Consider the following 14,488-nt stretch of genomic DNA (forward strand, 5'->3'; position numbering starts at 1 on the left):
ACCCCACTCCCCAACTTGGTATGGCTTCTAAGGCTCCCTTCTTGAATGTTCCATTCACAAAGGTGACTCCCCCTGTCCTCTCTATTCCTCTCTACCCCTTTGGATACGATTAAAGACCCCACTTCTCCTTGCCTGCAATATAAGCTCAGATACTTTATATTGATCTACAGTCCCAGACAGACCTCCCCCTCCCCCCGGCTTATAGAATCGCTCTCAACACCAGAGAACAGACACTTCTGCAGAGGTATTGCACAACAGTTTGCTTCTAGTTCCAGTCCAGAGATCGAACGTACTCAGAGAAAGTAAGTTCCCAGGTTATTTTTAAAGGGCTTATGCATCAAAAAATTTAAAGTCCTGCAGCTCCAAACAAATAAAACAAAATGAACCTTTGCTATGCTGTTACTAAATCATTTTTAGCAGTTGATTTCTCCAACTCATTTTATTTCCTTTTAAAATTCCAATAGTGTTGTGGGGGGGTGAGGCCAGGGCGGGGAGAGAAAAGAAGAAAAGCTATGGAGTTAAATTCAAGGGAGGGAAATGAAGTTGAAAGGATCACTGGCACACAACTTTACACTGGGACAAAAATGAAAAGTACTGGGGTTCGATATATATTTTAAAGCACTTTCTAGGTTAGTATCAATTACATATCCAGTTTCTACACAGAGAGCTGAGTAAAAACCACTCTGCTGAAAAGCTAAAAGGATTAGTGAGGATTCTTTGTCCATTTCATCTAAAATTTTGAAAAATGAAAAGAATCTCTATTTTCTAGTGATCTTGTTGGACCTCTGACAATCTCTTTGCATTTTTAAAAGGGATGCCATGCCTCTCTGAGTTGTAATTTCCCATATCAGTGAGCCACGTGGATTCTCCTTAATGGGTAGAGCCCCAATATGCCACATGATCTAAGTGCTTCAAAATTGTCACATTCTTCATGACTCAGTTTATGAGCAGGTCATGGAAACTTCTGGTTTTAAAAATCCGTAATTCTTGTGGATGATTAATGCATCAATTGTAATTTTAGAGTTTTTCTAATGTGATCTCAGTCCAGAGCTCAGTACAGAGGGGGACCAGCTTGAGAGGGGTCTGTCACCCATGACTCTTTCCTGAGGTGGTGGTAATGGAGATGGGAAATAGACTTAGATGAAGGGCTGAAGGGTAGACAGCCAAGAAGCAGAGCCATCACCCTCCTTAGCAACAGCATCTGTCCACTCTCTCTCCCTTTCCTTGAGTGACCTGGATAGTTTTTTTTCAAGATGGTGGGGATAGAAGGGATACAGAGAGAGATGAATGGATAGGATGATGGAGGAAGGGAGAGTTGAAGGGAAGAGACAGTGATAGGAGGTGAGAGGGAGGAAAGGCGAGCAAGAGATCAAAGTGTGGGATTACCCAGGATGGTACTTGAGGGGAGGGAGAGGGCAAGGAGCAGGAGAAGGAGGAAGAGAAGAAAAGGCAGCAAGCCAGAGGAGCGGCAAGAACTATAGGGGTTTCTGAAGGCAGATATAGCCAATTGGATTTTTATCAGATTTAAAAAGAATTAATCATATTTATTTTGGAGGTAAAGTTGGATAAAACTAGAAAAATATATGCCCTATCTTAATGAGTGAGACAAGAACCTTTTCTAGCTGGAGAGGGAGATGGGGAATGAGAAATATGAGCTCAAAAACTATTTGGATTCAGTGATTAATTTTCAGTTAGTAACCTGAATAAGTTCCTGACTCAAAAATCCGGCCACGTTTTCCTGTTCAGCATATGGAACTGAATGGACAGATCACGAAACTGAATCACATTTAGATTTAAGAGATATTCTGCTTCTTGAGATGGCTCCCCTACCTGACACACCATCATCAAACTCCTTTCTCCATCACAAAAGAGCATTGCTTGTGACCACCCAAACCCATCAGGAATAATGAGTCTCACTGAAATTGTGATTTACAATATTTCCTTTCAACTGCAGATGGTTCTCTGGACTATAATAGAATTTCCTCATTAAAATGAGATGATTCTGAAAAAAAAAAACACTACACGAAAAGGTTCACCTCACGTTTTCTGATCAACCTTGTCAAATGGTTTATCTTTTGTTATTTCTCATTGCAAGGATGGTCATTCAGTAGTTCAGTCATATTTATTGAGCACTTACTGTGTGCAGAGCACTCTGGAAAGGCAAAGACTAAACATAAACTTGAGTGAAACGTCTGAATTGGCCTATTCTATGGATATTTTACAAAAGACCACTAATCAAAATTTCCCCATCACTATTTAGACCTTATCCTAGGTAAACAATCTTATCTTCCCATCGTAGTGTAAAGAAAATAATGCCCATTACCCAACCATGAATACAGAATGAGCATTCATGGTATTTGTGGAGTTTTTCTAAGTGCAGAGCACCATACTAAGCATTTAAGTTAGTCTGAATTGTATAGTCACATTTTTATATAGTGAAGATGGATGAACACATTTCCCTTCGTTGTAAGGAAATGAGATGACATTTCTAGACTGACATACTGCCTGTTATTTCATCTTAGGGATTTTCTTGAGTCTTATTGTTCCAAATAATTTTGAAGGTCTGTAGAATTAGTGAGGGATGCTGGATTTTTAGCCCTAAGACATCAAACTGGGAACAAATTAACTGAGCTAACTGGGTCGATCAATGTGCTGTGGGTTGCCCAAAAAGTAGATGCAGGTTTAGGCCTTCCAATCTAATGAGTAAAACAGCATAAGGCATATGCACTCACCTCCCTTACAATCCTGCTGTATTGTAAAAGCCTTGAAGGTAGGGATCACCTATACTAACTCAACTACATTATCCCGAGTGGTTAGAACTCTGGCACAGAGTACATGCTCAATAAATTGGCTGATTGATTCTGATTACTTTCGACCTCAGGTTCCTGATCAATTGATGTATGGTATGATTTGAGCACTCGCTGTGTGCAGAACACTGTACTAAGCATTTTTGAAAGTACAGCACGATCTCTGCCAAGAAGAGCGATACACCCCCACATTACAGTCTTACTCTCCTTGACCAACGTTGCATTGTGTTCAATACAGAGACACACGCGTTGTCAGAAGAACCTTTCCAAATCCCTAATTCAAAACACACAGTGAAACTACCAATTGTACAAATATAAATGTACTCCTGCTGTCCCCCATTCTACATGCTGAAACAGTGACTGCTACAGAATCAGGAGAGCAGAGAGACGGGACAAGTATCCTGCTACCATTTGGGTGATTTAGGCAGCTAAAACATCAGTCTCCAAGGCAATATCTGCACACGGTGATACAGCTCAACAAATCAAATGGAATTGCTAGGGGCAGGAGTGTGGTTTGAGCTCTATGCTCCATTTCTCCATGGGTCCTTTGATCATCCTCAACAGTGTTGATTAGGATGGCACATTCAGTTCAGCGGAACTCTGAGTTCTAAAGCAGATAAGTTCATTTCAGCTAAAGCCACACAATTCCAGTCAGGAGTGTTTGAGCAGAAGTTATCTTTCCTCGACACTGGTCTCGTTAAAAAACCATATGACATCTGATTCCCTTAACACACCATTATAGCGCAAAGATGTCCTGATTTCCTCTTTAATTATTTTTAAAAAATCAGATTTTTAACAAGCATCAGCTTTATGGCTTGCTTTTCAAGTTGTTTTTTTAAAATTGACTGGCATATAGTTAATTAAAGCTTCATTTCTCAGCAGAAGCTTAAGGAGTAGGTGAAAAATCTTCCCCGCACTTCACTGGAGGACCGTGAGAGTGCATTCAAAGCCCATGATTTAGTTATTTTCACAGATGCCAAAGAGGGATAAACAGCATTTCCACAGGAGAGGGGTCAGTGCACTGTTCTTGCCAACTCTGAGCTTCATCCAGCTGAGTACAGGGTTTGGAGATACTTCCTCTTAGATCCCCAAGCCACTGAGGCAGCCTGGGGGAGGAATACTTCCTCCTCCAGATAGCTGGGTCAGATATCATCTGGATCACATCTTTCTCCTTAGAGGTTGCTTCCAGAGAACAAAGAAATTGGAAGCCACAACTGGCTTGCCCCTGAGGGGAAGTGAGGAAGCTGAAGCGCATAATCTGTACCATTCATCCTCTTTTATTTTTGATCAAAGTATCTTCTGAGGGAAATTTGTTAGAAGTGATAAAGGTTTGTGACCCTCTAAGTAAACAAGTAGACTACATATGGGCTATTCATAATAGAATGATAATGACAGTGACCATTCACTCTGTTTAGCAGATGTAGTTCGCTGCATTGTCAAATATTTTAATGTGAGCCAAGATATACTGACCAAGAGGATTTTAATTTAAAACAAACTAATTACATTTATTAAGAATGATGCTTTGACTTTACCTACTCCAAGATTTGGCGGGTCAAAGGGAGAAATATATCAATCAGTCAGTGGTATTTAATGAGCTCTTACTGTGTCTAGAGCACTGTGCTAAGAACCTGGGGGAGTACAACAGATCCTTTCCCTATCCACAAGAACCTTATAGTCTATATGCTCCAGATTCCATTGCTTTTTCTTATATTTTGAACCGAAAGAAGACTAATGTGAACAAGTTGCAGACAGCTGCCTAAAATGCAGAAGTCTTGCTGTTTTCTAATCTACTCCTCCTTGTTGCGTGAATATATAATCATTCTGCCGAATTGCACACCAGTATGATAATGATGAAATCATTAACTGCAATTGGCTACTTTCAAGTTTATTTAGCATTCCTGATCCTTCTAGGGGGACTTGCACATTCAATTTTCAAAGTTATCAGGCTGTGCAATTAACTTCTTTAATAGTACTGGTCAGAGGGCAAATTCAGGTGATTAAAATGGGAATAGATCCTCCTGTAATGGACAGCCTAGCATGGGTGTTTATGTCTCTGGCAGAGGTGATCGTATAAAGTCTGAATTCCTCTTTATCAAAAAACTGTGACCTTATTAGAGCTTTATTTTTAATTCTTTAGATTAAGTATATTGGGACATAAACATTAATAGTATTGAATATTTCTGGAAAAATATATGTTTTAATTGAATGTATTCAAATAACTCAGGGGAACAGTGTTGTTCATGGGAACATGAGAGGTTGTAGCAATGCAGTTAATTCACATTAGTTCTCTTATATTAATCCAGATGAAATTAAACACTTTCCAACTCAGTCTGCCATCAAGGGTTAAATTTCTATTAACGATATAATACTTGAACCTGAAGTTTACTCACATTTGTGAACAAACTGAAGACTGAAGTTTAAGTGGGTTGAGGTAGCAAGTACTAGTGAAATTAGTAATATGATTGAAGTAGTTTATAAAAGATAAAAACGATGACATTATATTGACGGTGATTGCATATTCTTTGCATAATTCTTTTATGTTTGAGAGGAAAAAGAACTGTAACAATTTGTTTAAAGAATACATTTATTTCTAGCTTTTGTATTACTTGTTTCTCCAAGCGCTTTAAATAGGAATTTTGTTTCCTTAATATAGTAGTGGGTGGGCACTAATTATAATGACGGGAAAGATGACAGTAGAAATGATCTTGCCCCACTAAAGATTTTTCAGATTTTTTTTCCCAGAACTTAGTCTATGTGATGCTAACAATTTACCTTTCATTATCAATGTCATATGCTTCCTAGAACCTAAGTTTCCCTACAAATATGCCAACTTGGATTTACCACATGAGTCCATAGATATACTTATAAAACATTTGGAGCATTGAATCAAAGAATGTTGGGCCATCAAATATCCATAAGTAAGCAAGTACTTGATAAAAGAAAGAGGAAAGAACCATGAGGAGCATTTCCTCTTGATTTTAACCTTTAGCTCACTCGTAAACTAAATCAAATTTGGGTAAAGCCAAGATGCACTTTCAGTCAACATTCAAAATAAATGAACCATTTAGGAAAATATTTGAGAAGATTTGTTAAGAAGAAGCCTACCTCATATATATTTCAGACAACTTCCAAGGTCAATTTAAGACCTTAATTGTATTGTAGGGGGCTTTAAATGATTTAAGCCCCAACTCTAGCTAGCTTAGAGATCACTTTCTTCTGTGCACATCATCAGAGCAGTGAAAACCAGCCAGTTTTCATTTTTAAAATTGCATAAGGAAAACTTGTCAACCAGGACCTATGCTGGAGAAATGAAACCCAGGTCACTTTTTGCGGTTGAAAGAATAAATTCCAGCATCATAAACTCTTGCTCAATCACTCAATCAGTGTTATTACTGAGCTCCTACTGTGTGCAAAACACTGTACCAAGCTCCTGGGAGGGTATTATAGAACAAAGTTGGTAGACATGTTTCTTGCCCAGACCGAGCTTACAGTCAATCAGCATGGCCCTGGTTTCTAATCCACGACTGGCCACTCTTCTGCTGGGTGACCCTGGGCAAGGCAGTTAACTTCTCTGTGCCTGTTACCTCTTCTGTAAAATGGAGATTAATAACAATAATAATAATATTAATGGTATTTGTTAAGCATTTACTACGTGCCAAGCACTGGTCTAAGCGCTGGGGTAGATACAAGTTAATCAGTTTGTCCCACGTGGGGCTCACGGCCTTAATCCCCATTTTACAAATGAGGTAACTGAAAAATTAAATGACTTGCCCAAGGTCCCACAGCAGACAGTGGCGGGGCCAGGATTAGAACTCCCGTCCTCTAACTCCCAAGCCCGTGCTCTTTTCCACTAAGCCAAGCTGCTTCCCAGATTAAGACTGTGAGCCCATGTGAGACATGGTCTGTGTCCAGCCTGAATCCTGTGCATCTACCCAGCACTTAGAACAGTGCCTAGCACATAATAAGCGTTTAACAAACATCAATCACTAGGATCCTAGTGCTTAACCTTTGGAATTCTTATTAAATATAGCCGAACAGGAAAATCTACGGGATTTACAAAGGGTCTTGGTCAGTGGTATTCCTCTCGGAACTACAGCTGGTCCATTCCCCAAGCAGAAGCCCAACTTTTGGATTCCATCAGGAGGGATTCACATCCCCTTCTAGAAGGGTTAATAACTTAGTCTTTACCCTACTAAATGAAAAACCCAAAGCACCCTATAAGGGAGAACGCTACAGTGAACCTTCTTGAGATCAAAATGAGAGGGTATGAGATGCAGGAATTTTCAGCAGAAACCAATGAACATTGTCTTAGAAAAAAAGGAAGCATTTTTTTACGAAGCTTAAAATTCAGATACATTGAAAATACTTTATGATTCTAAGATGTAGTAATATGTGTATCTGTATTTTCAATTTCTACCCTTGAGAATCCAGCTCTTTATTCATTCAGATTTGCTTTTCTGGCCTCTTCACAGCTCGTTTTCGAAGGTATTCGAGGCCCTGGCATAGAAGGAGATATTGCTATTGATGATGTTTCTATTGCCGAAGGCGAATGTACAAAACAAGATCTAACGACGAAAAGTAAGTGAGCCTTCCAAAGAGAAGATGAGTATTGACCCTGTCACTGTCATAGCAAACAAAATTTAAGAGGTTCAATTTTTTTAAACATTAAGAATTCAGTTATGTCTATCATGAAATATGATTTGATCTGATTTTAAATATATGTGAATGAAAATAAGCACTTATAGCAATATATATGTGTTTTAAAATGATATGGACAGTGAGGTTGTATTGTACTCTCCCAAGTACTCAGTACAGTGCTCTGCACGCAGTAAGCCCTCAATAAATACAATTGAATGAAATAATTTAGGCCATTCCTGAATGAAAGATTAATTTCAAGTTCTTTGATCAGCCTTCATGGCATGCAGAAGCAAGCAGGTTTAGGGAAGATTTGGACATGATTGTTTTGCTATTTCAGCCAACCCCCAGAAAGTTTCTAACCACAATCTGTTTTTATAGTCTCAGTATCTTTAGTTGCCGACCACAAGGATGGGCAGCGGTGTAATTTTCGAGAAAGGCCAGCTACCCGTAAGAACACTGAAATCATCACCCTGATCCTTTGCGGCTACTGGGAGTATCAGTAGGTTGAAACAAATGGGAAGAGTCATGTACTCCTCTTTATCTTGGCCAGTAGCCACCACATTTTAGATCGAGTCTTCCAAAAGTCTGGAGCCCCCTACACTCTTTCTGATAGGCCTTCGCCATTGTCAGTGAGGATCTGCCGACGGCTGAGGAAGCATAAAGTCAGAAAGAAACTGGGTTTAAGATGAGACCATTTAAGAAGCCAAAAGAGACTTAGCTCTGTGAATACTGGGTCTTAGACATTTAAAACAGATGGGTTAGATTTTTTTTAACGTTAAAATAGAAAAGTTTTGGTTTTTTTTTTTTCAATACACCAAACTATGCTGAAGTGCCTACCTGGAAGCTAATCCTACTCCTTCTTTTCCTTATCTTAGATTCAGTTGATGGTGCCGTTGGAATTTTAGTACATATATGGCTTTTTCCAGTTATCGTCCTCATCTCTATTTTAAGTCCTCGAAGGTGACCTTACTCTGGCAGAGGCTATAAAAGATTCACCAGACACTGGCATGAAGAAAGAGTCTTTGTAAATGAACATTTAAAAACAAACTACCAAAGATTCCTCCACTGACTTCTGACTCAAATAATAATAATAATAATAATAAAAAAGCACTGGGGTAAAAGACATCACGGGAGCATAACTTATTCCAAACGACAAAAGAAAGGTGATCTTGGCCTAAGTAAAGAAGAGACCTTCAGGTGCTTTTGTGGTTAAGAATACAGCATCATCTGGTTGAACTCTGAAAAAAAAAAAGAGCTATAGAAATCCTTGTCAAAGCACAAAGTCATGGCTGGTTTTGTTTCAAATGAATAGTTTGCTTGTTACCATGGAAACCTAATGGCCTGCCAACAAAAACCTCACTGTAAACAGGGTACGTGAAGAGCTGGCATTTATTTTCCCTTTCAAGAAGGTTTTTAGTAGAGAATTAAATAAATGTAGGTCCTTTTGCTTTTGGCTGTCACCTTTCCTTGAAAATAACCCTAACTCAAAGTTGTGTAAGACATTTATGTTCCTTTTTTTTTTTTTCCCATGGCTAAGCTAGAAAACTGTATGCTGTCTCTTTTTGCATGCATTACTATCCAGGCTGTGAATCCTGGGCTTACATATTACACAGGCTTATCGGAGTTTGCTTGCGGCCACTTGAACACCCCAACTAAGTCATCTGTTCAAAGGAAGAAACCAAACCACCATCTTTTATAAATCGCCATGGAAACCAAGTGCCTTCAATGAAACAAGCCTGAAAATTTTTCAACACAGAAGCTTGCACTGCTACGAGTGGTTTGCGTAAAACTATTTTATAAACCAACTACGGAGCCGAAAACTGGCCAATTGCAGGCAAGAAAACAAAACCGCTTCTGGAGAAGGATGGACCTCAGTTGCTGCGTAAGCCCTTTTAGACGAGATATTTGTTGTTTAACCTTCGAGACAGCCATGGCCTTTCAGCTTCCCATCTATTAGAAAATAGCTTCCATCAATACTGGAAATGGAAGCCACACTTTTTTTTTTCCAGGTTATTAAGTGGGTCAACCAGAGCAAAAGGTTGTTGAGATATACTTAGCGCAGAAGGTGGTGAAACACAAAAGTGATTTTCTTACTCTAACCTCCATTTGAAATGAAATTGGCCCTAGCTCTAGAGGGGGAAAGAAAGCGTGTGTGATTGCAGTGCATACAAACTCAACAGCGACACTGGGTCTGAAAATCTGGCTTTTAGTCTAAACCCTGAGGGGGAATATGCCTCTGCCCTTTAGTCAGACTGTGCAGATTGTGAAATATTATTTTATTATTTTAGCAAGATTTAAAAGAAAAAAAAACTTTTACAAAAAAAACCTGTAAAAATAATTTTGAGCTACCTGAGGATAAACAATACCTTGAACCCGACCGTTTTCCAATGCGTTGTAAATTTCCCTGACACTTGTTGGTTATGAAAATTTGAACACCTTTTTCCTGAAATTATCTCCGCTTTTAACTTCACTGAAAAAGTCCTTTGTCTAAAGAAGAGTATTATTATATGTTCTTTCAACACCCCAGGTTAAAAAAAAACACAAGTGATTATGCAAGTAATTGGGATATAAATATAAAAAAAATAACATTTGCAAACATTAATAGAAAAAGCACAACAAGATGTAGTGGAACAATGACAAGGCTTGATTTTTTTTATTCTGTAGAAGAAATGTTTGTGCAAATTCAGTAATTCAACTGAAAAGATAATTTTACAGCTATGTTCAATAAAGCCTCTTTCCAGGTAAGGTACGTTCAGCTGTATGTGTGTTTGTTGTGCTATGTGTGCAGTTATTCCCTGAGGTTAAATAGATCATTTTATCTGTTTTGTTGTTGCTGGCATAATCCACAGCACTCTGTCTACTTACGTTATCTGAGGGCGGAATTTGAAATGGAAGAATAATGATAATGATGATGGCATTTGTTAAGCGCTTACTTTGGGCCAAGCACTATTCTAAGCGCTGGGGAGGATAGAAGGTGATCAGTTTGTCTCAAGTGGGGCTCACAGTCCTGATCCCCATTTTCCAGATGAGGTAACAGGCCCGGAGCAGTGAAGTGACTTGCCCGAAGTCACACAGCTGACAAGTGGCGGAGCCGGGATTAGAACCCAAGACCTCTGACTCCCAGGCCCGGGCTCTTTCCACTGAGCCATGCTGAAAGGGAACCTTTCTGTGCTCTTGAAGCGTTGGCATCATCCAGCACACGGAGTCGCTTGCCAGAAAAATGCAAGTGCTTCAGCAGTAGCTGGCAGAGAGGAAAAAAAAAATCTCCATTTAGGATGGATGACCTACTGCCGCTAGCGTGACTGACAACCAACCCAATTCTTCTCCAACACTGAAGTGAATGAGGGCCTGTTTGAATGAGCAGAACCCACGCTGATTCCTCTGGAAAATGTGAATGAGGATATTCTTCCTTCCCCCGTGAGCAGGCCCCTGTTGCCGGTCTGATTTTTTAAGGGAAAGGGATTTGAAAAGAAAGGCCCCGAGATGATATTTTGCGTTTTGGCCAGATGTCACGGAAAATCAACGGATCACCCTCGCCCTTGCTCTCGGTGTGGCGACATCGCTGACCAGCTGTTCGCCTGAACCGACGGACAAGTTCGGGCCCACCGAACCAATTGCTTTTTGTAGGTCCGTTTCCGAAGAAATCGCATCCGCTTGAAGACTGATGACATCGCAGCTAGACAAAAGTTTGTTGGGGTTTTTTTGTTTTGTCTTCAGTCAGGGACCTGAACTGCCAGAAATTAACCCTTTAACTCGCCCAAACTAAGGAGATTAGGCTGATGTAAATGAGCCATCCAATCCTAATTGGGAGCACTGATGACAAGGTCACGTCTGGAAACGATGCAGCTGTACTTATACAGGGAACAGGAACAATATTGATAAGCATCTAGTACAGTGCATTGCACACGGTGGGGGCTGACCAAATTCTATTATTTTTTATAAGACAATTAATAAATCCCAGTCCAAACCTGCAACCTCACTGATAGCAAGCAATATGGAGACCTGAAGAAGATGCTTTGGACAGCATTCTAGTGGGTTTGAGAAGGATGGCTATATTGATAGGCCAAGACAGGCGACCCGTACCAGAGTGAAAAATTGCTTGATTGTTGACTTATACAGAACGCCTCTACGTACAGTAGTTCAGCTCCCATACTGCTGTTTAGCACATACGATTCATTCAGCTCGTATCCACGGAACGTGTCTACCAACTCCACTGAACTGAACTCTCTCCAGCACTTACTACAGAGTTCTGCGTACAGTAAGCGCTCAATAAATGCCACTGATTTAGTCACTGGACATGGCCCACCCACCCCAAATCGATCGATCAGTGGTATTTATCGAGCGCTTACAGGGGACAGAGCACGCTTCTAAGTACCTGGGAGACTACACTGTAAACACGGGTAGTCACGTTCCCTGCCCAGAGGAAGAATTTACAGTCTAGATCGGGTCCTAGATCATACTAACGCTGAGCAGGGTAGCAGAAATAAATATTGGAAAACATTCGCTCCCACCCCTTCTCCCTCTTATGTAAATAGAAGTATATGTGTAGGTGGATATAATGTTATCTGTGATGCGGCCTGAGAGATTCCCCTCATCATTCTTCTCTGATAATAGTAATCGCAAGAACTGGCAAATCTAAGTGCTTATTCTGAGCCAAGCACTGTACTAAGTCCTGGGTAGATAGAAGATAATCAGGTCTCACATGGGGCTCACAGACTAAGTAGGGAAGAGAACAGGTATTGAATCCCCACGTTGCAGCTGAGGAACCTGAAGCACAGAGAAGTTAAGTGACTTGCCCAAGGTCACACAGCAGGCACGTGGCAGACCAGAGTTTAAAACCCAGGTCCTCTGACTCCCAGACCCACGCTCCTTCCGCTAGGCCGTGCTGCTTCTCCCCTGCCTCTTTCTTCCATTCTTCTCTCCTCACCCATCCACTTCGCAGGAAAACCTGCAGCATTAAAACTGCTTTATTGCTTTTAGGAGTCTACAGTCTGGCAAGTTCATAACACTATACCACATCACACAGAGGTTTAAAGATAATTCTTTAGATATGATACGGACAACCTGATGTGCCAGAGACAAACTTCAGCTAGCGACTTCATTAGCATCATTATGGACATCATAAACCATGTCACTCATTTTCCTCTTTTCTAAATTCCAAATCCTAATCATCTGATACCTAATTGTACTAGATTTTCTCAATACATGCATTTCCATTTCAAAAGCCAATATTTTATTCAAGTTTGAAAAAAATTAGTAATTTAACAACAAAGATATGGTTTCCTGAAATTTTCTTACACCAAGTGTGATCTTTTACTTTTCTCAGTACCCTTTCGGACATGACAAAGTTGGTGAAAGAGTAAGTCTGACGGGAAGACTTTACTGACTTTAAATTCTTTCTTTCCGGAAATAAGATCTATTACGAAAAGCTAATGTTTGTTTTTTTCCCTTGGTGCCTTTCAGACGACAAGGGTGTGAAGTCCAGAATTTACCCTGAAATATGTTTGCCCAACTTCTACCTAATTGCTTCCTTTGTGTTTCCACTAAGTGGAAGCTCTTGCTTGCAGCTGGATAATTAGTCACATAGTCCTCTCTGCACTTTTTTTAGTGCAATCAAACATAAGCAGCACCCAAATCTCCTTCTTCTCCTCTCCCAAGTTCCATTTTATATTGGCTATATATTAGGTATGTTCTGCCATAGTGCTCACAAAATGGATTCCATTGTTGAGGCATTCTCTTTTGCATTAGGAGAAATTCAGATTTGGCATTTGCAATTTGGTTCAACGGTGATATGCACTGGTTTGCTAATTCTCCATCATGGCCAATGTCTGCTCTTAAAGCCTCATGGACACCCAGAAATACTCAAGGAATACAATCTTAAAAACTTTCCTTCCTCCTACTCTTGTACCGGTACTAGGGGCAAAGGAGCCTCAAAACAAATACACCAGGGAATGTGTCTATCAACTCTGTTATAGCATATTCTCCCAACCACTTAGTACAGTGATCTGCACATAATAAGTCCTCAATAAATACCATTAATGATTATAGAACACCTGCTTCAAACCCCATACCACCTGCCAATCAGTCAATAAATGATAATAACAGAAGCAGCACGGCCTAGTGGAAAGAGCTTGGGCCTGGGAGTCAGAAGACCCAGGTTCTAATCTCAGTTTTGCCACTTCTCAAATGCACGACTTGGGCCAAGTCACAACTTATCTGTGTCTCAGTTACCTGCTCTGTAAAATGGGGATTAAATCCTTCACCCTTCAATTTAGATTGTGAGCCCCATTTAGGACAGAGACTGTGTCTGACCTGATCATCTCATATCTATCCCAATATTTAGCGCAGTGCCTGGCACTTAGGACGTACTTAACAAGTACCATTTTTTAAAATGGTATTTATAAAGCACCTGCTGTTTGCCGAGCACCATTCTAAGGGCTTGGGCGAGTACAATATAACAGAGTAGGTAGACATGATCCTGGCCCACGGAGAGTTTTCAGAGTAGAGGGAGTTTACAGACTAATAATCAGTTAGTGACTTATTAAGCACTTATAAGATCCTTGATAGCAAGAATTGTCTGCCAACTCTCTTGCATTTCATACAAGCGCTTAGTACAGTGATCACCATGAAATAAACACTAAAATACCATCGATTGACTGCAGATAACTAGATATATGTGAGAGTTTCATACGCTCATTCCCTCCCATCCTGGAGCTCATAATTTAATGGAGGAAGAAAGTATTCATAAGCAGTTGGATGAGAAGGAAGAAGAGGATAGGCCAAGTTTGCTGAATATGCTTAGGATAAGAACAGTACATAAATACGACTGAATGAATGAATGAACTTAAGGAGGATGCCTTCTTTATTCCTTACACCCAAATTTCAAGGTGTTAATACTGCATAGGATTAATCAATCTTGCGGTAGTTTAGTCTATTTTTATTTAATTTGGGGGACACGGTATGAGCTAGTGGCAGGAAGTTGGGAGTCCGGGAGCTTCGGCTCCAGACCCAGCTCTGCTCCCCACTAGGCAGTGAAATTTTGG

General features: G+C 40.1%; 1 protein-coding gene and 1 long non-coding RNA gene across 3 annotated transcripts in view; one reads left to right on the forward strand and one right to left on the reverse strand.

The window, feature by feature from the left end:
- The window catches only part of MDGA2 (MAM domain containing glycosylphosphatidylinositol anchor 2), a 434,436-nt gene extending 424,242 nt beyond the window's left edge, over positions 1-10,194 (forward strand). For both annotated transcript variants that reach the window (XM_029078526.2, XM_007662937.1), the window contains 2 exons: positions 7,280-7,385; positions 8,321-10,194. In XM_029078526.2, coding sequence (XP_028934359.1) covers positions 7,280-7,385; positions 8,321-8,409 — 195 coding nt within the window. In that variant the 3' untranslated portion in view covers positions 8,410-10,194. The remainder of the gene's footprint in view (positions 1-7,279; positions 7,386-8,320) is intronic.
- The window catches only part of LOC120638794, a 285,479-nt gene that overhangs the window by 30,145 nt on the left and 240,846 nt on the right, over positions 1-14,488 (reverse strand). The window lies entirely within an intron of this gene.

This window comes from Ornithorhynchus anatinus, chromosome 14, assembly GCF_004115215.2.
Source record: "Ornithorhynchus anatinus isolate Pmale09 chromosome 14, mOrnAna1.pri.v4, whole genome shotgun sequence".
Classification (NCBI taxonomy): domain Eukaryota; kingdom Metazoa; phylum Chordata; class Mammalia; order Monotremata; family Ornithorhynchidae; genus Ornithorhynchus; species Ornithorhynchus anatinus.